Here is a 24,704-nt window from a genome sequence, read left to right as displayed (position 1 = left end):
GTAGGAATGAAGTCACTGCGGCTGGGCCAGCCCATGAACTCAGAAGGAGTCGTTTTCAGGTAGGTCTTTCATAATGTGCTAGAATGTGATGCATACTAGCATACATTATGCTCTTAACTTACAAGGAGAAGATTTTTTTAGATCTATTTTATGCAGATTACTACCACTTTAATACTAACGCATTTACATTACCTTGGTTTCTTCCTCCAGTTGTCTTCTTAGTTCCTCAGTCTGTTGAGTGAATGCCTGCTTTCCTCTGGTCAACTGAGAAACGAGTGATTCCTTCTCTTCAAGTTGCCGGGACAACTCGCCTTGAAAATAAAAAATTGTATTTAATTATTCCGATATTTGTCCACGTACATACTTTTAGATTATTATTAGGTTATTATATTATATATTTAGTGGTCCTGCCTGGCAAAATATTTAGCAATCCCACATAATTGTAAAATCTAAAAAAGTTTATACATGCATCAATGTGTTTTACTAATACACAACAAAAGGCAGTAGCAGAGATCATCATTCTTTAGCAGCTTAAAGTTTATGACTGAGATTTGTACCATTTTCAGTTTGCAGACGGGCTCTTTGGGCTGTAAGGTCATTGATAACACGTTGGTGCTCGTCATCTTTGGTCTTGATTTCACTGAGCTGATCCTCAAGAACACGACTCACTTTCTCAAGGTTGGCCTATAGGGGGAGAACATTTATTGTTGATGAACAAGTTGGATTGATTTAGCATAGAAATATGGCTTTGTGTTCCTATGATATTCTTCATACCTTTGATTTTGAGACATTCTCCAAGTTGCTGGCAAGGTCATCAATTTCCATCTTTAGTTCACTCTTCTCCTTCTCCAGTTTCTGTTTAACTCTCTGGAGATTGTCAATCTGTTCTCCAAGTTCAGCCACACTGTCAGCATGCTTTTTGCGCAAGGCAGCAGAGGTGGCTTCATGGTGAAGGGTGGATTCTTCCAGATCTCGTCTCAGTTTCTGGAACTCAGCTTCACGTTTCTTGTTGAGCTCAACCTGAGCTGAGGTGGCACCACCAGCTTCTTCAAGTCTCTCACTGATCTCTTCAAGTTCTCTGGACAAGTCAGCTCTCTGTTTCTCAACCTTGGCACGAGCAGCACGCTCTGCTTCTATCTCTTCTTCAACTTCCTCAATACGGGCCTTAAAAAAACATTTGGTTATTACTGGAAATCATTTACTGATTGCTAGAAAAATATACTACTGTTTTTTACCACATTGTATCTACCTGAAGTTCCTTGATCTTCTTCTGCAGCTGAGATGCCAAAGACTGCTCATCCTCAATTTTTCCTTGCAGCTGGCTTATTTCAAAGTCTTTTCTGCATTTTAAAAGTAATGTTAATCAAACAAAAATGACTTTTGTTAATAAACCAGGCTCATAAAAGGAAATTAAATAATAAAACTAACTTCTTTATTTTTTCCTCAGCTTGCTGCTTCTCATTCTCAAGATCCATTATGGTCTCTTGGGCCAGTTTCAAATCTCCTTCAAGCTTCCTCTTAGCTCTCTCAAGGTCAAGACGAAGTTTCTTCTCTTGCTCCAGGGAACCTTCCAGCTGTTTAGTTTGAATATTTACAAATGAGTGAAAATGCAATTTACTAACTACTGAACAAATAGTTGTATAATTGTAGAGTATTGTTATATGCACTCACATCATCCACTTGCTGTTCCAGCTTAATTTTAGCTTTGGTCAAAGTATTAACTTTGTCTTCTTCTGCTTGAAGGTCATCAAGAGTCTGTTGGTGTGCTTCCTGGAGAGCTTTCTTCTCTTTGGAAATCTTTGCAATGTTTTCGTCTAGTGCAGCCATTTCCTCAGTTAGGTTTTTAACCTAGACAATAAGAGTATTAAAATAGCTGTGTGCTTTGAATGTAGAAGTAACTTGGTTAAGAACCAGTGAAAGCTCTCAAACCTTATTTTCTGTGGCATGCTTCTCTTTCTCAACTTTGGCCAAGGTCAGCTCTAAGTCGTCAATGTCCTTCTTCAGCTCAGAGCACTCATCTTCTAATTTCCTCTTCTTGGCTGTCAACTCTGCATTGCTCTCTTCCTCATCTTCAAGCCTTTCTGTGATCTCCTTGATCTTAGCCTCCAATTGAATCTTATTTTTGATCAGACCTTCACATCTTTCCTCTGCATCGGCCAGGTTTTCACCTTCCTATATGAAATGTAATATAAATAATGAGAAGTTGCAATTAAGTTGCAATTAATATGAACCTCTTTCATATGCAGGGGCGGATTGACCATTTGGGCACTCGGGCACTGCCCGAGGGCCTGGGGTCAGTAGAGGGTCCAAAGAACAGAGGTATTACCACTCAGGCAAACAATCTGGATCAATCCAAAACAGGCGCAGGATCTGGCTCACCACCACACATGATGCAATAGGAAGAAGGGTTAGCCGCACACCGGAGAATGTATGAATATAGTAAATATTTATTGGTCCATAGGACACATAAAACACCTGGACACGTATACAGGACTTAATCATAAGCCCGAGATCATGTGAAACGCATTAACAAGTCCTGTATACATGTCCTGGTGTTTTATGTGTCCTATGGACCAATAAATATTTACTATATTCATCAATCCACCGGTGTGCGGCTAACCCTTCTTCCTATTGCATTAGTAGAGTGCCCCATGAGTGCCTTAGTCTGTCTGGATGTGTCCACAGCTTATATGCAGAAAGGAGATTTAGGCAAGCCCCGAGGGGGCAGTGAGCCAGGGCATCCATGTCTGTGGTTCATGCAGCAATCGGAGAGGACTAATGCTGGCCAGATCAGAGAGCGATAGTGGATGGGACAGTGGCAGGCGCTTCAGCCACCTCTCCTCCTTGGGGATTCAGAGGAGGGGCAGGTCCACATCCCTGCTGAACTTGGAGAGCTGGAGGGGGTGGGCAGACAGGACTGGAGAGGGGAGTTGTCCCTGAGCTGGCATCCTGCTTTGTGTGCAGCAGGTCAGTGTGTAATCCCCAGCCCAGGTCAGCACTGCAGCTAGTCAGGCTGGGTGTTCTATCCTGCCCAGTGTCTATGCCAGGTGCTATTTCCTATCCTGACCCTATATCTAATAACCCTGATTTCCCTGCCCGCAAATAGTTTTCCCGTTATAGTGGGTGCAGCCAAGATGCACTTTTGTGAAGCTTTTGTAAACAGGTGAGAGAAAGGGTGAGGGGAGGGGATGTTTGTGCAGAGAAAAAGCTTTAGTGAGGTTGGAGGTCTAATGCAGAGGTGCCAGCAGGGGAGGGGGGTTGTGGAAAGGAGGGGGAGCACTGAAGGGGGGGAAAGGAGTTGCCCAGAGAGGGTGAGTTTTTACACCTGTTCTGAGAAAATAAGCCCTGACTACAAGTAATAATTCTAGCTTACCACCCGCTCTGTCTTCCCCCCTCACTGCAAAAAGGACCAATTAGTGGTAATGATGCACAGTAGCCTATAGCAATCAATTTGTAAGCGGTAATGACGCACAATAACCTATAGCAACCAATCAGTGAACGGCAATGATGTGCAGTAACTTCTAGTAACCAATTGGTGAGCCTCGACCAATCAGTGGGTGTGAACCAGTTTTTTATGTTTATGTTATTAAAGTTTTTTTAGATAAGTTTATGGGTTTGTTTGTCTTTTGAAATGTTGGGGCGGAGAACAAAATTGAATGGTGGAGGGGGGCCCAAGAAAATTTTTGCCCAGGGTCCAACCAATATTAAAGCCAGCCCTGTGTATGGCCCAAGAGTGCACACTGATATCTGTACACTGAGTGGCACTCAATGTACAGATGTCAGTGTTATATATAGGGAATAGTACTCAGTGTACAGATATCAGTGTTATACAACACTGATACCTGTACATTTAGTGTCATTCCCTATATATAATACTAATATATGTACACTGAGTGCCTTTCCATATCTATATATATATATACAGTCATGGCCGAAATTGTTGGCACCCTTGATATTTTTCCTGAAAATCAAGTATTTCACACAAAAAAGGTATTGCATTAACACATGTTTTGCTATACACATGTTTATTCCCTTTGTATGTATTGGAACAAATATAAAACAGAGGCAGAAAAGCAAATATGACATAATGTCACACAAAACCCCAAAAATGGGCTGGACAAAAGTATTGGCACCCTTAACTTAATATTTGGTTGCACACCCTTTGGAAAACATAACTGAAATCAGTCGCTTCCTATAACCATCAATAAGCTTCTGACACCTCTCACCCGGAATTTTGGACCACTCTTCCTTTGCAAACAGCTCCAGGTCTCTCTTATTGGAAGGACACCTTTTCCCAACAGCAATTTTAAGATCTCTCCACAGGTGTTCAATGGGATTTAGATCTGGGCTCATTGCTGGCCACTTCAGAACTCTCCAGCGCTTCTTTGCCATCCATTTCTGAGTGCTTTTTGACGTATGTTTGGGGTCATTGTCCTGCTGGAAGACCCAGGATCTTGGACGCAAACCCAGCTTTCTGACACTGGGCCCTACAGTGCGACCCAAAATCCTTTGGTAATCCTCAGATTTCATGATGCCTTGCACACAGTCAAGGCACCCAGTGCCAGAGGCAGCAAAACAACCCCAAAACATCATTGAACCTCCACCATATTTTACCGTAGGTACTGTGTTTTGTTCTTTGTAGGCCTCATTCCGTTTTCGGTAAACAGTAGAATGATGTGCTTTACCGAAAAGCTCTATCTTGGTCTCATCTGTCCACAAGACGTTTTCCCAGAAGGCTTTTGGCTTACTCAAGTACATTTTGGCAAACTGTAGTCTTGCTTTTTTATGTCTCTGTGTCAGCAGTGGGGTCCTCCTGGGTCTCCTGCCATAGCGTTTCATTTCATTTAAATGTCGACGGATAGTTCGCGCTGACACTGATGCTCCCTGAGCCTGCAGGACAGCTTGAATGTCTTTGGAACATGTTTGGGGCTGCTTATCCACCATCCGGACTATTCTGCGTTGCAATCTTTCATCAATTTTCCTCATCCGTCCACGACCAGGGAGATTAGCTACAGTGCCATGGGTTGCAAACTTCTTGATAATGTTGCGCACTGTGGACAAAGGCAAATCTAGTTCTCTGGAGATGGACTTGTAACCTTGAGATTGTTGATATTTTGCCACAATTTTGGTTCTCAGGTCCTCAGACAGTTCTCGTCTCCTCTTTCTGTTGTCCATGCTTAGTGTGGCACAGACAGACACACAATGCAAAGGTTAAGTGAACGTCTCTCCTTTTTATCTGCTTTCAGGTGTGATTTCTATATTGCCCACACCTGTTACTTGCCCCAGGTGAGTTTACAGGAGCATCACATGCTTGTAACATTCTTATTTATCCGCAGTTGTGAAAGGGTGCCAATACTTTTGTCCAGCCCATTTTTGGAGGTTTGTGTGACATTATGTCGAATTTGCTTTCTTTCCTCCCTTTTTTTGTTTTGTCCCAATACACACAAAGGGAATAAACATGTGTATAGCAAAACATGTGTTAATGCAATACGTTTCGTGAGAAATACATGATTTCCTGGAGAAATATCAAGGGTGCCAACAATTTCGGCCATGACTGTATATATATATATATATATATATATATATCACTGACTGAGTGTATGTGTTTTATATAGGGAACAGCATGCAGCGTACGGACATCAGTGTTATATATAGGGAACAACAGTCAGAGTACAGATATCAGTGTTATATAACAATGATATCTGTACACTGACTGCTATTCCCCATATGTAACACTGATTTCTTTTCCATATTTATAACACAGATATCTGTACACTTAGTGGTATTCCCTATATATAACTAGGATATCTGTACACTCAGTGTCTTTCCACATATATATATATCACTGACATCTGTCCACTGAGTGCTACTAAGTGTTCAGATATCAGTGTTGTATATAGAGAATAGCACCAGGGCATTTTTTGCTATTTGGCACTGTGCTTTGTGTGGGTGTGGCTTGAGTGTGGGCAGGGACACAGGGGACCCCATGATCTCCTATTGCCCGGGAGCCCCATGAGTTGTCAGTCCGCCCCTGTTCACATGTCAATATTAAGGTTCTTTTGTGTGGTTATGTTGTCCATCCTACCGACTGCACTTGAAGCAGCAAGTCATTCTTTTCTTGCAGTAAGACAACCATTTTCTCCTCCAGCTCTTTCTTTCTTGCATCTGATTTAACCAGTGCTTCCTTGGTTTTTTCAAACTCTTCTTTCATATTAGCCATCTCCTTTTCAGTCTCGGCACTCTTCAAAAGAGGCTTAATCTTAAAGTACAGCTTCATCCATGGCCAGTGCTTGACATTCATGAATGATCTGACATTGTACTGGATGACAAATAAAGCATCTCTGGAAAAAGTAACACAAATGTATTAATATAAAAGATCAAGATAAGAAGATTAGAAGCAAAAATTAAGCATGTGATATCTGTTTAATTTTTGTGTAATACAGACTGTCAAATCATTCTAACCTTCTTTCCACCATCTTCTTGAATTCCACTCTCATCAAGAAACCTCGGCATTGAGCCTGAGTGCGAGTAATGAGTTGGGCCAACTTATCGTCTCTCATTTCTTCAAGAACACCCAAAAGACCTGCTTTAAAGAACACCTGTTGAGAAGATTTATGAATTTATTTTCCATTATATAAGTCCTTTATTGTACAACTATAATTAGTAACTATATAATTATAATTATGACCTCCTACCTTTGTGTGTCCAAATCTGTACTGGGTGTGGTCAATATCAATGGAGCCCAAAAGTTTCTCAGAGGCCTTCTTACTGTCAATAAACTCCCCACCAGGAATGGCACTGGCATTTAGTAACTTGTAACTGTATTTAAAAAAGATTCAAATATCCAATTGTCATCTCAGTTTTAGTGTGTTTATCATGATTGGTAACAAAGTTGACCTCTGCATACCGTTGTTTAAAGTCACCATACAGGATTCTGCTAGGGAAGCCCTTTCTGCAGATTCTGATGCCCTCAAGCACACCATTACACCTCAGTTGGTGGATGATCAGATGATTCTCCATGATACCTAGTAAACAAAATAACAACTAATAAAAATATACACTAGCTAGTAAATCAACATTTTTTTTGAAGCGTTGGTGCCCAACGCTGTTGGAACATATATTTATTTTGAGTGGTAATCAGCTTAAAGACCAGGTACAGAACTTGTGGAGACCATAGAAGATGATGGTACTGTTCCACAGTCTAATCTCTCAATTTTCTGGAAGCTATAGGTGAGAACCTTCAATGTATAGAAATGTCCAGTAACAGCTATCAGGTGAGAATATTTATCTGAGATGTGGTGGGCGTCAGATTTTTTGTGTTGTCTAGGACAGCACAAATTCTAAATACAATCCTGAGTGTAACACTGCTTTAGAACATTTTTCCTGTGTTTACAAAAAGGGTTTTACCTGGAGTCTTTGTCTCATTTGGGATCAGACAACGCACAAAGTGAGGATGAGTGCTCCTCAAGTTGGTCATCAGCTTGTTTAGATTTTCCTGTGGAAAAACAAGAATAAAATTGGTACCCAATACCGGAAAACATAGTCAAGTTCATAATACTTTGTAAGACTGATAATATTTTATATTACTATTATTAGTCTTTCCATGTTCTATGTAAGAGAACTGTGAGCAGTGGTAAAGAAGTATGTTGTGTATGTATAAGCACCAAAAAATGCTTCTAAAAATTGCATTTGAAGCATTTGAGATTAACACATATTTTTGATCTGTTGAACATAAGTTGAATAGAGAGAATTCACCACTGTGTTGGCGGGGTTGTGGAGGGATAGGCACGATGTATCATGTATGGTGGGAGTGCCCAGAACTACAAGTATTTTGGAAGAAAATAGTTCACTTGATTAGGACGATCACTGAAATCGATAGATAATGTTAGATTAGACCCAGAGAGTTGCCTTTTCCATAGTACAGAGTTACCAGTGAAATTATATAAGGATTCGGGTACATGGTATTTTCTAAACGCAGCAAAAGGTCTGATACCTAGGTTTTGGCGTAAAAAAGAAGTGCCGAGGGAGGAGGATTGGGTCGCTAGAGTGAACCAGATTTGTGAGATGGAGAAACTTTACCATATGCATGTAAACAAGATGGGGAAATACTATGTGAAATGGAAAAAATGGGAAAAGTTTAAACTAAATGTGAAACATATGAAGATATAATGTACAGCTATATGAATACTCCGAATACTCTGATTGCTTTTATATAGGGAGGATGTGGGAAAAACGCAGAGTGGGTAGACGGGGGGGGAGGGCAGTGAGGGAGTGGAGGTTAGTCGGGAGGGTGGGGGGGGATAGAGACAATCAGGGAGATAATGATTGTAGTAAAAGTGATAATGATTTTCTTATTAAGAGAATATGTTTGAAAAATGTATTTGTTTGAAAATCAATAAATATTTATTAAAAAAAAAACACATATTTTTGATCTGCTTCACACAAGCAACACTTACTCTAAACAGAGCAGAGACAGTCTGGAAAGAGGACCCCTTCTTTTTCTTTGTACCCTTTCCACCAGTATCACCTAAAATGAGGATTGTACTATGTTAAACCGTGGCTCAAAATATGTAAGAAGCTGAGTGTCTTTCAACCTTTTGAATTCTTACCATCAGCTCCAGAATAGGAAGAATAAAGCAAGGCCAGGAGTTTCACTGAAGACTTCTGGTAAAGGCCGACAACAGTCTCATTCAGTGGGTCCTTGTTCTTGTCCAGCCAGCCAGTGATGTTGTAATCCACTGTGCCAGCATAGTGCACCAGAGAGAAGTGGGCTTCAGCTTTGCCTTTGCCAGGTTTGGGCTTCTCAAAGTTCTTGCACTTGCCCAGATGTTGATCATAAAGTTTGTTCTTGAAGGAAGTGTCAGTAGCCTTGGGGAACATACACTCCTCCTCCAGAATTGAGAAGATACCCATTGGCTGTGCAAAGAAATTAAGTGTTTTCATGTCAAATTAAGTCTGTTTTTACATTTTGGAGCAAAACGTGAAATTTCAATACGTACCTTCTCAATAAGCTCTATGCAGGCAGCCAGATCCATACCAAAGTCAATGAACTCCCAATCAATTCCTTCTTTTTTATACTCCTCTTGCTCCAGGACGAACATGTGGTGGTTGAAGAACTGTTGCAGTTTCTCATTGGTGAAGTTAATGCAAAGTTGCTCCAAGCTGTTGTACTACAATTATGATGTATAGATAAATGTTTGAACTTTCCTATGCATAGCATAAGTAATATTCTCTATAAAATGTATGTTTACACTTTACAGCAAAGATCTCATATCTAGCAAATATTGTACTAGAGGTACATTACAGGACTTTGACATATAACGTACAAGAGGCTTACATTTAGAAGTTTAAGGTGACTAGTTATACAATATAGACCTGTATTGTTTCCAGGAGTAAGAAATGCCAAAAACCTTAATTTAGTTTCAACTTACATCAAATATCTCAAATCCAGCGATATCCAGCACACCAATGAAATACTGTCTTGGCAATTTGGTCTCCAGCTGTTGGTTAATACGGATAACCATCCACAAGAACAGCTTCTCATAGACAGACTTGCTGAGAGCACCAATGGCATTGTATACCTACACAAAGTGAAATACAGTTACCTTATTTCTCACTGAAATTTTCTAACAAATCAAATACTTTCACAGTTTAGATAATATACCTGTTGGACAGTTTGACCTTTGGTGACAAACTCATTGCCAACTTTTACCCTGGGGTAGCATAGAGCCTTTAGCAGGTCAGCAGAGTTCAATCCCTCCAAGTAGCCAATTTTATCAGCAACTGCACAGTGAATATGAAAGAATGATTAAAGTGATTACTTTTTATGGTTTTTGGCAAATTGTATTCAAACTTTTTTTTTTTGTTAGTCATTTATTTAGCTTGTAAAGCACGGTGAGTAAATGTTGAAAGCCCATGTATACTGACTAATTAGGAAATTCTAGTCTGTGCTAGCAGAGAGGGAGGGGTGGCTCCCTCCTCTGGTAATTCAGTGGCTTAAGCTGAGAATATATATAGAGGTTTTTTTTTTCGTTCAACAGCCGGTTGAACAAAAAAACTGACACATCCCCAGATCAACACAAGCGATGTTGATGCAAGGATCTCTCTCACTGAGGCATTGTATTCTGACGGGGACCCCCCTTCCCAGAAAACACTGATTGGATGCTAGTGCAGATCGAATGCTGGTTTTCCAGGATGCCCTTCAACAGAAGCGGGTTGTTAGACTGGATTCTGTTGAGCAGACAGCTATACACACTTACCAAAGGTCAGCCGGTCCTTGCTGAACTGGCCGCTTTTCAGCCCATGTGCATTGGGTTTTAATTTTAGCACAAAAACTGTAGAAGAAACCTACCAGAAGTTCCCAGTTTTGCTTAGAGAGTACCATCTGCTGTCTATTAGTGGTAAATGTAAAACATGTGTTTTATAGGTATGAAGCATGGAATATACAATGTATCTCCTAGTTACCTGGTTACAATATAAAACATTATGCCATTATTTAATCCTGGGCATAATAAAATAAAAAATGAACAAGAATAAAATAAAACCATAAAGTAAATATGGAAAATATAATAAACACTGTATCCCAAGAACATACTCAAATCCATAACTTTGCTCAAGACTTGCGCCTCCTACACATGGACAATTGGGTTGCTGGCTACCGTAGTCCGTCTGTAGTATGGCTGATACTTTTTTTTTTTAAACACTATATCACCTTTGATACTTTGTTAGGAGAGGACTGTTAATATGAAAATAAAGTAAAATAAAATGCAAACTACCTTCTGTGCCATCGGGTTCAGCTTGCTCTTCTCTTTGCTTTTGCTTGAATTTCATATTTCCCATGTGCATAACTGCTCCAGTCATCTTGTAGATGCCAAGTTTTTCTTCTTGTGTAAAGCCCAAGATATCAATGGCACCCTGCAAATACACAAACCGGTTACTGTGTGCTCATATCCTAGGTGGGTCTTAAAGTATAACTAAAAGCAAAACTTTTTTTTTAGTTTTGGATAGAGCGGAGAGGGATTAGAACACCTGTAAGTTTTTTGGCTGTCTGTGCCCCCGTTCGGGAGATTTATCCTTTCTTTTTGTCCTGTTTACCATTATGCTTGAAAGTAAAAGAAAGTCCCAAATTTTGGGTTGTCCTCAGAAAAGTATTAGAGGGGAATTCTTCCAATAGGAACTAGTTCTGATAATCTGGGTGTCCCCAAGGAATTCCCTTAATTTGCAGGGATTTCCTCTCACTTCCTGTTTGGCTATGGGACAGGAAGTGAAGGGAAATCTCCACAATAGGACACAGATGGCGAAAAAAAAATCTGACCCTCCCTTGCGCTATCCAAAATGAAGAAAAAAGTTTTTGCCTATAGTTCAACTTTAACCCCTTGAAACCGGGAGGAGGGGCAGGGTTTTAGGGTCATGTGACCGCCATGACAGCGTCACGGCAGTCACATGATCGGGAAAGGTCCCGATCGAAAGAGGAGAATGGGACCTTTCTGTGAGTACCGAACGTGTGTGCTGGGAGCACGCAGGGTGCGCGCTCTCAGCACATATTTTTTTTTAATAGAACGCAAATGTGCGGCCGCTCGGCGTCTAGGACCAGACGCCAGGAGGCCACACATTTGCGTTCAACTGGTGCCAAGAGGTTAAAGTATATCTTTGGCCAAAACTTTTTCAGCTTTTGATAATGTTAGGCAATATTACATTTCCTTTCCAGTTTTTAAAAACATTTTTTTTGCTGCTTGTATACTGAGAACATTTTCCTTGATTTCCTCCCTCAGAGACACAACAGGACTTTGTAGGGAATCTCCACAATATCAAAGGAAATCCCTTCTGAGAAACCTGTGACCGGAACAAGTGTTCCCTAAAGAAGCATTCCCATAAACTCCTGTTTCGAAGACTTTAAACAGGCATTACCAATCACTTTCTATCCCAGTGTCAATGGTCACCAGAACAAATATTGAATCTCCCCAGCAGAGACATAGACAGCAATAAAGTCTTGTTTGGGTTCTAAGAGTAGGGAACAGTGTATGCAAAATTAAAAATAATTGAGGTTTAAATTCCAGTTGTATTACTTTAAGAAAAAGTAATTTCTAATACGTACATCGGTGGCCATCAACTCATCGTTATCATCAATGCTCTTGACAGAAATCTCACCCTGGCTTATAAAGGGGTAGTCAAATGGATTTGTTGTCAAAAGCAGCATTTCTATAGACAAGAGATCGCATTGGTTAGATGATTCATACCACTTGTTACAGAAATTGGACACAGCTTTAACATGTACATTCAAAGTAATTTACCAACAATCTCTGGCTTCTTATTGGTCAGGATTTGGTAGAAGATATGGTAACTTCTCTCAGCTGAGAGCTGGAATGTGACTCTGGACTTCTCTAGCAAGTCTAAAATGAAAAAAGGAAGGAAAAAAAAAGATTATTCAATAGCAAGGAAAGAAATCAAGTATCTCAAAGGATAAGATGTCCTTGTTACAAAGTAAACCTTACAGGTTTCAATATCTGCGGAAGACAGTTTTCCTGTGGTTCCGAAGTGGATTCTGATGAATTTACCCTGAAGATGATGGAAAACAAATGTTATTTTAACATAAATAATAATGCATCTTATTCAGAATGCTCACATGCAAGTTGTTACTTACAAAACGGGAGGAGTTGTCATTTCTCACGGTTTTGGCATTACCAAAGGCTTCCAGCAGAGGGTTGGCCTGGATGATTTGATCTTCCAGTGTGCCCTGTGATCCATAAATTAACATTATCATTGTTATACTTTTTAGGATAGCACATATATCTTTTGTTATGAAAATATATTGACTAGCTTAGGCATTTCAGTATACGTATAGCTGTATTTAGTCCATGCAATTCATCAGGCTGGGCCTAGGGCAACAAGGTTAGAGGGGACTGCACCAAGATTTAAAATTTACAAATTGTGATACATTTTTCTCATTCTCTTTCCCTCTTCTGACCACCTGTGGTTAAATTCAGCCAGAGAATCACAAGAAGAAGGGCATACAGGAGATGCTGATAGGAGTCAGAAGGCTTTCTTTAGTTGTCTTCTTTGGTGGTCTGTACAGGCCACATGCTGCTTCTTTTAGCACATTCTAATACTAGCTTTTATTAAAATAACCCATAATCACATGACACATGAGGTGGTGATTATTAGTGCTGCTTGGGTTCAATACACCAAAGGTTTGTTGAATCTTGTTCAAAGTTTGGCTGACCTGAATTTAGAGGCCAATCCCATTGACATCTAGAGAGTGAATCTTGTTGTTAACCAATTCTGCTCTAAAGAAATGTTTTCATTTTTTGCATACATTTAAAAATCTACATTTTTAACCATTAAAATGAGTTAAAATCCCCAGAGCATTATATATTTTCTGAAAGCAGAGGCCTTGTAGAATAAAAAGATAGTAGTTGCAGATTTTTATAATGCACAATATCTGTGCAACTGTTTATCAAAAGCATATTGTGAGAAAAAAATATAATGAAATAAGCACCCGTGATATTGCATGAAACAATGGTACCCACAAATCACCATAGGTGACTCTTTAAAGGCATTAACTACTCAGTATAGAATTAACCACAAGCTATGGCGATAGAATTATTACTCTCACCTCACCACCAAAGTTTGTGGCAAAACCTCAAATGTATGGCGTATTTGCGGTCTACATACACGTGCACACCCTATGCTTTTGTTTTCATTTGTGGGTATGTACAGGACAACTGGGATTACATTTCATCTCTTTTGTTTTTAATAAATCATATTTTAATTTTATTTTTTAACCTTTTAATTAAATAATTTATTTAACTTTAATGTTATCACAAAGGGTTAACAAACCTAATAGACCCCAATGTCTCCCCAGTTCTCCATACTACTTTTTCAGCAAACAACAATAGATCCACTTTGGTGGCCAGTAGCTGTTCTGCTGCTGGCCAAATCTTATCAAACTCTTTAGGAATTAAGAGACAGCAGATGTACAGTTGGGCAGAAACAGGAAAATGTTAATTAGCAAGGTAGGTTTAAATTTAAGAGTCAAAACCCCCATCTTTACTAAAAGAATAAAGAGACTGCAGAGGATAAATAAGTATAAAATTGGCCAACAGCAGAACAGTTTTAATTAATGCCAGTAGGCCTGACTGGTGTATGCCAAACTTTTATTTTATCTAAACGATCAGGTGTGTGCAGTGAATTTGAGTGATATAATGTGAGGTGGTTTAGATGCCCCCTTTCTTGCACTTAGTATTTTTTTTTTTCTTTGAAATGATGCATACAAAAGGCAGCTCCATAAATATTTGGTCAGTAATAAGTTAATGCTATATTTTGAGCACCCCAAACTTAAAAAGGCCCCATCAACACAAATAAAAAAAACAAAAGCAATAAAACAGCAAAATACTACCCCTGAACCAAAAGTCATGCAGCAAAAAAAAAGTTTGCTCTGAACAGAAGAACAGTTAAAAGTCAACCACAAAATGAAAAAAGGTAGCAATTATAGGAAGAAAAAATGCAGCAAAGAGGTTGATTACCCAAAGAGCTGCAATCTAAATGAAAGTACAGTTTTCTAGCTGACCTCAATCTCTCCCTATGCAGTTTGTCAGCTTTCCCTATCCTTTACCTACAACACCAACTTCCAAAACATAGATATGTGTTGTGTGCACTGTTTTGTGCCCCCTTCTTATCCAGAATCCCCCCTATTGTTTTTATAAGCCTGCTGGACAAAGTTCAAAGGCAATGCAAAGAATTATGGTTTAAAACATTCTCCTGTGCAACATAAATTCACTCGGACCACTAATCTTGAACCCACAGATTCACCTTGAACCCATGGTAGCAAAAGGTTATCATCATTTGGGCATACCGTGGGTGAGACTGCGTCTAAATAAAGCCCTGCACACGGCTCATGTTTCTGTTACAGTACAGGTAGTTGGGTTTTAGGGGCTTGTTACCTGAAGTTTGTTTGATAACTCCTTTTTCTTTTGTGGGTCTCCAATAGTTGCAATTGTTGCAAAGTACTGGATGACACGTTTGGTGTTCACAGTCTTTCCAGCACCAGATTCTCCACTGGGGGTGAAAAACAGAAAATTAAAGGCATGAAGCAGGCTATGAACTGCTGCTTTAGGATGGTCAAAACTACTAATCTCTGATCTTCAACCATCAATTGTGATGGGCAGTCTACCAGATTCAGAAATTGGTTTAGTAGAGGGGTCTCCAAACTTTGCAGTGCGAGGGGTGCATCACTTATTTTAAAAATATTTGCAGGCCAATAAAATCAGTTTTAAGAATGAATGAATAAAATATAAATGAATAAATATGTTTTACTTGGAGCTTTTCTGTAGTAAGCTTGATATGATTCAGAACAACAGAGAGAGATCTTCAGTACAACAAAGGAAAGAAATTCTAAATAAATTTGAGATAATAATAAAGGTCAAACAAAAATAAATTTGGTTTGAGTCACCCTTACATCAGAGTCCCCCCTTACATTAAGGTCCACAACAAAGTTTCTTTTACATTAAAGTCCCCTTCAGGGTTCCCCCTTACATTAGGAGTCCACATCAGAGTCCTCCCTTACAACAGGGTCCCCATTAGAGTCCTCCCTAACATCAGGGTCCACATCCGAGCCTCTTTATATCAGAGTCCCCATCAGAACCCACCGTTACATCAGGACCTCCATCTGAGCCCCCCTTACATCAGGATTCCCATCAGAGTCCCCCTTTACATCAGGTCCCCAGGGGGGGATTATAGCATATCACTGGGAACCTCAGCTGGAGACTGGAGGCATATCTGGTGAGCTGAAGTTAGACTTATGTGAATGCACAGTAGACCCACATTGAAGATATTTTATTGACTAGTCGTGGGCTTGATAAAATCTTGAAGCGAGCCTCATTTTGCCCGTGAGCCATAGTTGGGAGACCCCCTGTTCTAGTAGAACCTTATACATGTGCTGATAAAACCCTTCAAGAGCTGCATTTATCATCCCCATATTTACATTATCTGTTGGTCTCAAATGTCAAGGTGACCTATGCATGGGTCAATTACTAAAAGAACTTGTTTTTGCAAAAATTCCTCTTGTTCTTGTGTGCCTTAATGCGAGAGCTGCAGCATATATGATGCGAGCTCACATTTAGGAGAATGTTAAAGTGGTAGTAAAGTCACTTTTATATATTTTTACCTAAAGGTAAACTTATAATAAAGCTTACCTGTAGGTAAAATGAATATCTCCTAAATGTTCACCGTTTAGGAGATGTTGTATGGAGCAGCCCATATAGAAGAGAAATATATTTTCAATATATTTAGAAAAAAAATTATACATGCGACATATATTTATAATATATTGGCCTACATGCATATAACATGTATATATGTATATATTTATATATGTATATATGTATATATATATATAACATGTATTCCAAAAATGTAAATTAAAATATATTTCCCAAAGGCATATATTTCAAAATATATATTCCAGATATTTTTGAACATCTAAAAAAATGCATTTAAACATAGATTTTTAAATATATTTGTAAATGCATTCCAAATTACACTTTGATATGTATTGCAGCATGTGTTCTGAATATATTTTTAATAATATATTCACAAATAAATGTAAATATATTTTTGAAATAAATTGAATATGGCCAAAATTGAAATATATGTAAATATATTTGGGAAGAATATATTAACCTCCCTGGCGGTATGATTATTTCAGATTTTTGGTGCTGAAAGCGGTACCATTTTTTTGCATGGAAATATGTATTTTTTTTATTGTAGGCTGTAATTTTTAGGAAAAACTCACTGAAATCTGTCCGAACAAGAGTCTAGTAAACATCCCGGGGATGATAAAATTTGAAACACAAAATCATAAATTATAATTTAATAAATAATCATAAAAATAATATAAAAATAATAAAAGATTTAATTCAATAATATAATCAAACCAAAAACACTGAAATGTGAAATAGAGCGCCAAGTTCGCACATTGCTGAGCTCAGTCGCAAAATCGTTTTCAGTGTCTGATGACGAATTTCCCCACGAATCATTATCACTCAATTCTGCAAGTGGTTCTGATTTACTATCGCTGTTCTCTAGCTGGTCTAAACCGCTTTTGACCTAAAGGGACACTTTTTGGACGCCATGGACATTTCTCAGTTTCCAGGCAGAAAGAACAGACAAAAATGCAGGCAGGGCGCAGGACAAAGCATTAGGGACAATATGTATGTGAAATTGGTTGAGACAGCAATGTTTTACTATGTAAAATGTAAAAAAAAAAAAATGACATTTTTTAAAATTTTTAAATTTCCCGCCGACGGCGGCGCCCGTACGTCCCGACGTCACAGGGACAGGACACAGAAGCCGGATGCCGGCATCGGCCGGAGGAGATGGCCGGGGACGCTGCAGGGGACACATCGTGGGAGCGCAGGGTAAGGTAAGTGAAGAATACATGCTGGAGCAGTGCCGCAGGGTAAGCCCGAGTGTAGCTCGGGGTTACCGCTTTTGGTACTGAAATGTTACCCCGAGCTACACTCGGGAATACCGCCAAGGAGGTTAAGAATGTATTTTTAAAATATATTTAAAATATATTTTTCTTCCACGTGGGAGCAGTTGGTGACAATACTGGCGCATGCGCTCTGAAGGAACAATGTGCTGTGGCGGCTTGGCCATTCAAGCAAGGAAGGAAGACCGGGTGCAGATGGGAGCCTCTTGCAGCGGTGACAGCGCACCGCTGGAGGGCTTTGTTCTACCAGTAAGTAAGTCTTTCATAATATGCTAGTATGCATAACACATACTAGTACATTATGATATTACCTTGCAGTAGGAAACATTTTTTATTTTTGAGGAGTTTACTACAGCTTTAAGTTTATCTATAAAATGTTTAAAAATGCAATGTGCTCTATGAGTTATAAAAAGCTACAATACTTACGTAATCAGGATAGACTGGTTTTCACGATCTGCAATCATAAAGAAAAGGTAATCAGTGGATTTTTATTTTCATATTTAGTTGAATTTCATTTATTGGGAGGTCTGGGCCCTATTAAATCTATCTATAAATGAATACCTTTACTGTCTTTGCTTGCCTAATCTGGCCAGTAATCTTCCAGTTGCAAATATTTCCTGGACCTGATCTGCACACTTGTTGAGTGACTTGAAATCACTGGATTACCCCAGTAGTCAAATAACTAATATTATTTATTTATTTCAGGTACTTATATATAGTCATCAATTTATGCAGTGCTTTACATATATATATATTGTACATACAGATCAGTCCCTAAGCTTCAAGGGGCGTACGATCTAAGGTCCCTAATTCCCATTCATATATACACATACTAGGGCCAATTTAGACCGGAACCAATCAACCTACCAGAATGTCTTTGGAGTACCTGGAGGAAACCCATGCAGGCACAGGGAGAGCATGCAAATTTTCAGGCAGGTGGTGCTGTGGCTGGGATTTGAACCAATGCCCCTAGTACTGTCAGGTGGAAGTGCTAACCATTTAGCCACCATGCTCCCCTAATACATTTTTAAAAAAGCAGTCACCAATGGAAGCTTACATCTTTCTCTCATGGCAGGTTTCCTTGAACTCCAAAGACATGCTGGTAGAAAAATTGGCTCCTGTCTAAACTGGCACTAGTATGTGTATACGAATGTATGTGAGATAAATTAGGAACTGAAGATTGTAAGCTCCAAGGTCAAGGACTGATGTGAACATACAGTATATATTGAAATCATATATGTAAACTCTTATCACTCCATTCGGCAGCTGGGAGCAAAGTGAAATACTTGGTACTGCCAAGTTATGTCTGAGCATGTACATTTACTCCTAATTTCCCATATAACAGTGCTGCTGGCATGCAGTTGGCTCAATGCTGTCACATGGGGCCGAGAGGGGAGTCCAAAGATTTTGAGCATGTTTGGCAGTCGAATGGAGAGACAGGGGAGCAGGAAAAGGTGAGTACATGCTGCTGGGGAAGGGGGGGTGGAGATAAGTGAACCATTTATTTTGCTTTTCCTGGGAAAAGGAAATCTTCACTTTAAGAGATCAACCACAATGTGCGCCGTAATCATCAAGGACCAATCTATTTTGATGAGAAGTATTTGGTCATATTGGGTTACTGCACCTAATTTCTCATTAAAATATTTTGCTAATTACACATCTATCTGGACATTAACTTTAGTAAAGTGACTTTAGTTTGGTAGACCACAGGAATTATAGGAAATCTAACTTACCAGTTAACATAAACTGATAGGCATTATCAGAGATGGAGAAGATGTGTGGTGGGGCTTCCTGACGCTTCTTTCCTCTGTAGCCGCCAACAACTTCGGGCTTGTACACTGGCAACCACTTGTAAGGGTTCACGGTGACGCAGAACAGGCCAGAGTAGGTCTGGAATACCAAGTTGGGTACAGTTCAGAACACAAGGTATAATGCCTGACCAGCTACCTGTTAAGTAGTCAGTGCCACCTTACACATGCAGGGCCACCTTTGCAGCACTACCCCACTGCTCTTTCCTCCCATGCAGCCATCCACCACATCCAGCATTTCCAAAGCAGCAAGGGATCAATAGTAAGGTCAATATTAAGGGAACAGGGCCCTTTGCAGAGACACCATCACCTTTTTTGCATGGAAAGATAACAATGTCTTTTTAAGCTAGTCATTCCATTCTTGGTCCAACACCCTAAGTAATGCCTGGGAGTGGCTATTTGTAGGTATCTGAATGGTGTAAACAAGTGGCAGCAAACATTTTTGCAACAGATTTTCCAATTCAATTACCTAGGAAACTATTTTTTCATCTGGCTAAGTAAAGGGCATTTATTGCCAATTATAGTTGCATAATATGGTTGCATCCATAGGAACATTTTTTACCAGCCCACAAATTGTAGATGCACATTCTCTTGTGATTTAGCTACCTCTGCTTTGCTATGTATCATAAGAAGGGTGAAAAGCAAGACAATGGGCACTCTTCGAGCCTGTACGAAAAGATGTCTAACCTTCACATATGAAGAGATGTAAGAATGTTAAATAGTTTTCCACAGGAGCTGGTACTAGCCAAGTCACCTTATTGCTTCCAAAAAGTTCAGATGTGATTTTAAATGCCCATAATATAAATGGCTACTAATAGTCATAAGAAATAGGATGGTAGTATGTTGATCCAGGGAGTAGATCACCTCTGGGAACCAGGAAGGAATTCTTTCCATTAATGCAAAAAGGGTTTACTTCTTTTCTCTGGACTAGCTGCAGGTTTAAAGTGTTACTAAACCCAGGACCCTGCATTCACTATATCTGGTCTCCCACAGTACACAGAACATGGAAATGCAATTATTTTAGTAGATATAAACTGCTAAATACCTTTTCTCATCAGAAGTTAGAGCAGTCTTGTGACTTCTATCAGTGTCCAGCTGACACTGTTTTATCTTGTAGGAAGAGTTTTCATTCTCCTCTGACTGTCCCAAGGAGGCTGCATTAACCCCTGACCCTCTGTCTGGACAGGGCTGATTGGCCCTGTGCTGATCACATGCACCCTCCATGAAAAAACTTTCTAGCAACACACACCAAACTGAGCATGTGCAGAGTGTCTCCTAGGGCTCTGTACTATCATCAGATGGATTGGGGATGGAAAAGGAGTGGAGAATCAGAGAAGACAGGATTAAGCAGCCTCTTTACACAATGCAGAGGATTAACTCCTTAGGTTCCACAGTGAGTATAACAAGCATGCTTTACTGCACAGGGGCGGACTGACCATTTGGAAACTCAGGCACTGCCCGAGGGCCCGGGGTCAGTAGGGAGCCCCATGAGATGCCCCTGGTACCTTTTTCATAGGCTTTTTTGAGTTTGGGCAAGGACACAGGGGCCCCATGATCCCCTATTGCCTGGGGGCCCCATGAGTTGTCAGTCCGCCCCTGTTACTGGATATACAGACTGATTTTACTGTTGTGGGTTTAGTAATACTTTACGTTTCTGAGGATTTAAAGTATTTTGTTTGATTTTCTTAGGAGACTGGCTTTCTGCAGACTGTGCTATTTTCCCTCCTTCAGAATATTAGTAAACATCATTACTGAGGTCATGCCAATCCCAAGCTGTCTTTACCTCCAGTAAGCCCACCTAAATACTTCCTCCTCAAATAACAGAGCAGGCCCTCCCACTGCAAGTCTGATTTCAGCTTCCATCTGGCATGTGGCAACTAACAGATCAGAATTCATTAAGCTATCTGAACTCAGCAAATATCTTATGGCTTCTGGAATGCATCACTAAACTATTTACCGAAAGTCATTTAGTAAATGTCTGCAGAAGTAAGGTATGCTGCCCAGATACAACTACCCACTATTGTCTACGAACTTAGTTGAAAAATGGACTTACGTAGATCATCCAGGCTGCGTAACGCTCTTTGAGGTTATACAGCACAGAGGCCTCATTCAAGTGGGTCAACATGGCCATGTCCTCAATCTTATCGAACTTGGGAGGATTCTGGGGGTTGACTTGATCCTCTTTGACTGTTACAGTCTGGAAAGGAAAGACATTGTATTCAAAGAACGTACATATCCATAGCAGGCAGGCTGCTTATGTATTCGTATTGCTTACCTTCCCATCCTCAGTGTCCACGGTGACTTTGCCACCTTCACGTGCAGTGACTAAGGCCTTCACGTAAAGTTCCTTATCATCATGGACATAGACAGAGTTTTTAGCATCAAAGGGCTTGTTTTGAGCCTCCAGTCTTTCTTTTTCTGATTTCCTCAGGTAGGGGGCGGCTTCCCCAAACACAGACATTTCAGCATCGCTCGCCATGGTTGCAGGACACTACTGGAGAGACTAGACAAGCAGAATTCCTTGTCTTTACTTTGTGTATAACGATATAAAGAACACAAATTGGCTGTCATAGGATAAATGCATCTATGCGATTACATAAAATGTTACATAGTTACATAATCTGGCTGAAAAAAGACAAAAGTCCATCCAGTTCAACCATAGAAAAAAAAAGTTATAATCCTATAACCACAGTTGATCCAGAGGAAGGTAAAAAAAACCCAGCAAAGCATGATCCAATTTGCTCCTGCTGGGAAAAAAATTCCTTCCTGATCCCCCGAGAGGCAATCGTATATTCCCTGGATCAACTTTACCTATAAATGTTAGTATCCAGTTATATTCTGTGTATCTAAGAAAGAATCCAGGCCTTGTTATGTTGCAAAAACCCAAATGATTCAATGTCATATAACGAAGGGTTCTATAGAGCATATGCATCCACTAACAACTGCAGAGCGGAGAAAAACTGCAAAAACATGTATCCCCAATGTTTTATAGCTGATCTCAGCAACTGACTGGTCTGGGCCCACAAACTTTAAGAAGTAGGCATCCAATGGGATTTGCTTTGTTATGCAGCCTGATTGGCTCTCCTAATGTTTTGAACCACAAAGTAATGAGAACATATTTACTGGAATGGCCGTTGATGACAAGGCACTATTCCCCACATCAGCTTCATATGCTTGGATAATAAAGAGGCAAATGTATTATAAAAGCTCAAGTAACGTGAGCCATTCAGATCATCCCTATTATTTCATTTCAGTGGCTAAAATCAGGCACCACATAATTTCTTCAGGTCCCTCTACATGTCTCGGAGTCTCAAATACAGCAAGCAATTTTGGCTCCCACTTTGGAGAATGGAGGGCATACCAGAGCACCATAGTTGGAGCCACATCATGGTCTCCAATTCCCATATTTCTGGATTCCAAGGCCTCAAGGAGAAAAGCTTATATGAAAGCAACTTTTTCAACCCACTTTTGGGCACCAGTACTAGTTTAGTTTGTAATTTAAAATGGATTCCTGTGTTGTGTTAGTAAGACTTTGAATGCACAAATCTTGAAATCTGGCTGATCCAGAAAATTATAGCCAGCAGCTAACTTTATAAATTGGTCTGAAGGTAGCTCATATATTGGCTGATTGCTGCTGAATTGGCCCAACTTTGAACCTAGGGTGGCCTTGTCAGCATCACAACAAATGTTGGCTACAAATTGTATTAAACCCAACATTTATTATACTTCATTATACCAAGTCTTTCATACTTTTATTTTCACCTGGTTATCTAGCCAGTAAGTCTGTTGTTTTTCACCAGAACAAGCTGTCCTGCAAATGTATCAGTTACAGAGATGAGACACATTATTTACCATTAACAGGGTTACTTACAATGATCAGCTTTGTCCCCCCCCCAAAAAGCAGTTTGTGGTAACTGCTTGTGTAACTGCAGTGTGAGCTGGAGTTTGGTTTCAAATTGTTAGTGTAGCTAAATCTGCTAGTTCATTAAACACTCCGCTCCTTCCAGACTGACGATGCTGCAGTCCAAAGGTGCCCCTGTGCTCCTTCATCTAGGTGTGTTACTGGCCAGATCACCAGGTGAAAACTGAGAGTAAAAAGCCTAAAAAAGGAAGACTAATACAGACACCACATCTGATTGGTAAACTGCAATATATTAAATTTTTTTATTTGGGGATTAAAGCAACTTTAAAAATCAACTGAACTGGGTGAAAATTTGTCGGGCTAAACAAGAGAAAAGTGAACTGTGTATGGCTGACTAAAGTCAGCCATAATTAACAGGAGGTAATGTGTATACACAATAAAAACACTGGCAATTCACATCAATAGAAGTTAAAGTGGCTGTGAAGGCTCAAGGTTTTTTACCTTCATGCATTCTATGCATGAAGGTAAAAACCTTCTGTGTGCAGCAGCCCCTCCCCCATACTTACCCGAGCTCCATGTTGATCCAGTGTTGTGCATGAGAGCCTCGGCTCTCCCAGGTCTCTCCCTCCTACTCCTGACTCCTACTACTGTCAATTACATCAATAGAAGTTAAAGTGGCTGTGAAGGCTCAAGGTTTTTTACCTTCACGACTTCTATGCATGAAGGTAAAAACCTTCTGTGTGCAGCAGCCCCCCCTCCCCATACTTACCTGAGCCCCATGTGGATCCAGTGTTGTGCATGAAAGCCTGGGCTCTCCCAGGTCTCTCCCTCCTATTCCTGACTCCTACTACTGCCAATCACAGCCAATGAGGAGATAGCTGGGAGCGGGGCTGAGCCGTGTCTGTGTGTGAATGGACACACAGAACAGCAGCTTGGGAGCGAGCCTGCTCAGGTGCCCCCAGAGGAATCTGCTTGCTCTGGGGGAACTTGATAGGAGGGAGGGGCCAGGGGCACCGAGAAGAGGATGATCGGAACTGCTCTGTGCAAAACTACCGCACAGAGCAGGTAAGCATGACATGTTTGTTATTAAAAAACAACTCTGCCTTTACAACCACTTTAAGCTATGGCCATAGATAGATAGATCTTTTTTTTTTAATCAGCCAGCGGGCTGATCAAAAACCAAATGGATTCCCTCATCCACACATTCAAGGTGGATGGGGAAATCCTCCCCACTGTGTTACTGTATTCTGACAGAGGGACTCTACCGTTTGACAGGACGAGAACTTTCTAACATTTCCATGCCTCCCATGTCATACCTCTTGACTGATGAAGGAGAAATTGGATTGGTTACTACAGATCAGTACATACCACCGCAATCTTTCTCCAATAGCGGGCAGCACAGTGGCTAAATGGTTAGCACTTCTGCCTGGCAGTACTAGGGTCATTGGTTCATATCCCAGCCACGGCACCACCTGCCTGGAGTTTGGATGTTCTCCCTGTGCCTGCGTGGGTTTCCTCTGGGTATTCTGGTTTCCTCCCACACTCC

The 24,704-nt window shown here is 40.2% G+C and overlaps 1 protein-coding gene and 1 long non-coding RNA gene across 4 annotated transcripts in view; one reads left to right on the top strand and one right to left on the bottom strand.

Moving 5' to 3' along the window:
• LOC149463471 (uncharacterized) overlaps positions 1-24,704 on the top strand; it is a 149,133-nt gene that overhangs the window by 50,965 nt on the left and 73,464 nt on the right. The gene's annotated exons all lie outside the window — the stretch shown is intronic.
• Positions 1-24,704, bottom strand: part of LOC149463472 (myosin-4-like) — a 31,618-nt gene that overhangs the window by 6,159 nt on the left and 755 nt on the right. The window contains exons 2-28 of the mRNA XM_089675014.1: positions 21,572-21,799; positions 21,350-21,493; positions 19,222-19,378; positions 17,915-17,942; positions 14,940-15,054; positions 12,641-12,733; positions 12,492-12,555; positions 12,291-12,389; positions 12,095-12,198; positions 10,776-10,914; positions 9,665-9,783; positions 9,432-9,581; positions 9,000-9,170; positions 8,610-8,916; positions 8,457-8,527; positions 7,408-7,495; positions 6,908-7,025; positions 6,696-6,819; positions 6,463-6,599; positions 6,086-6,341; positions 1,930-2,172; positions 1,672-1,848; positions 1,429-1,574; positions 1,250-1,340; positions 775-1,164; positions 558-684; positions 193-311 (exon numbers count right to left, since the gene is read on the bottom strand). Coding sequence (XP_089531140.1) covers positions 193-311; positions 558-684; positions 775-1,164; positions 1,250-1,340; positions 1,429-1,574; positions 1,672-1,848; positions 1,930-2,172; positions 6,086-6,341; positions 6,463-6,599; positions 6,696-6,819; positions 6,908-7,025; positions 7,408-7,495; positions 8,457-8,527; positions 8,610-8,916; positions 9,000-9,170; positions 9,432-9,581; positions 9,665-9,783; positions 10,776-10,914; positions 12,095-12,198; positions 12,291-12,389; positions 12,492-12,555; positions 12,641-12,733; positions 14,940-15,054; positions 17,915-17,942; positions 19,222-19,378; positions 21,350-21,493; positions 21,572-21,775 — 3,981 coding nt within the window. The 5' untranslated portion in view covers positions 21,776-21,799. The remainder of the gene's footprint in view (positions 1-192; positions 312-557; positions 685-774; positions 1,165-1,249; positions 1,341-1,428; positions 1,575-1,671; positions 1,849-1,929; positions 2,173-6,085; positions 6,342-6,462; positions 6,600-6,695; positions 6,820-6,907; positions 7,026-7,407; positions 7,496-8,456; positions 8,528-8,609; positions 8,917-8,999; positions 9,171-9,431; positions 9,582-9,664; positions 9,784-10,775; positions 10,915-12,094; positions 12,199-12,290; positions 12,390-12,491; positions 12,556-12,640; positions 12,734-14,939; positions 15,055-17,914; positions 17,943-19,221; positions 19,379-21,349; positions 21,494-21,571; positions 21,800-24,704) is intronic.

This window comes from Staurois parvus, unplaced genomic scaffold (genome assembly GCF_062004578.1).
Source record: "Staurois parvus isolate SC_StPar_1 unplaced genomic scaffold, SC_StPar_1.0 ptg000154l, whole genome shotgun sequence".
Taxonomy (NCBI): Eukaryota; Metazoa; Chordata; class Amphibia; order Anura; family Ranidae; genus Staurois; species Staurois parvus.
Note: the sequence above shows the minus strand (reverse complement) of the source record. Positions and strands in the feature narration are given on the sequence as shown.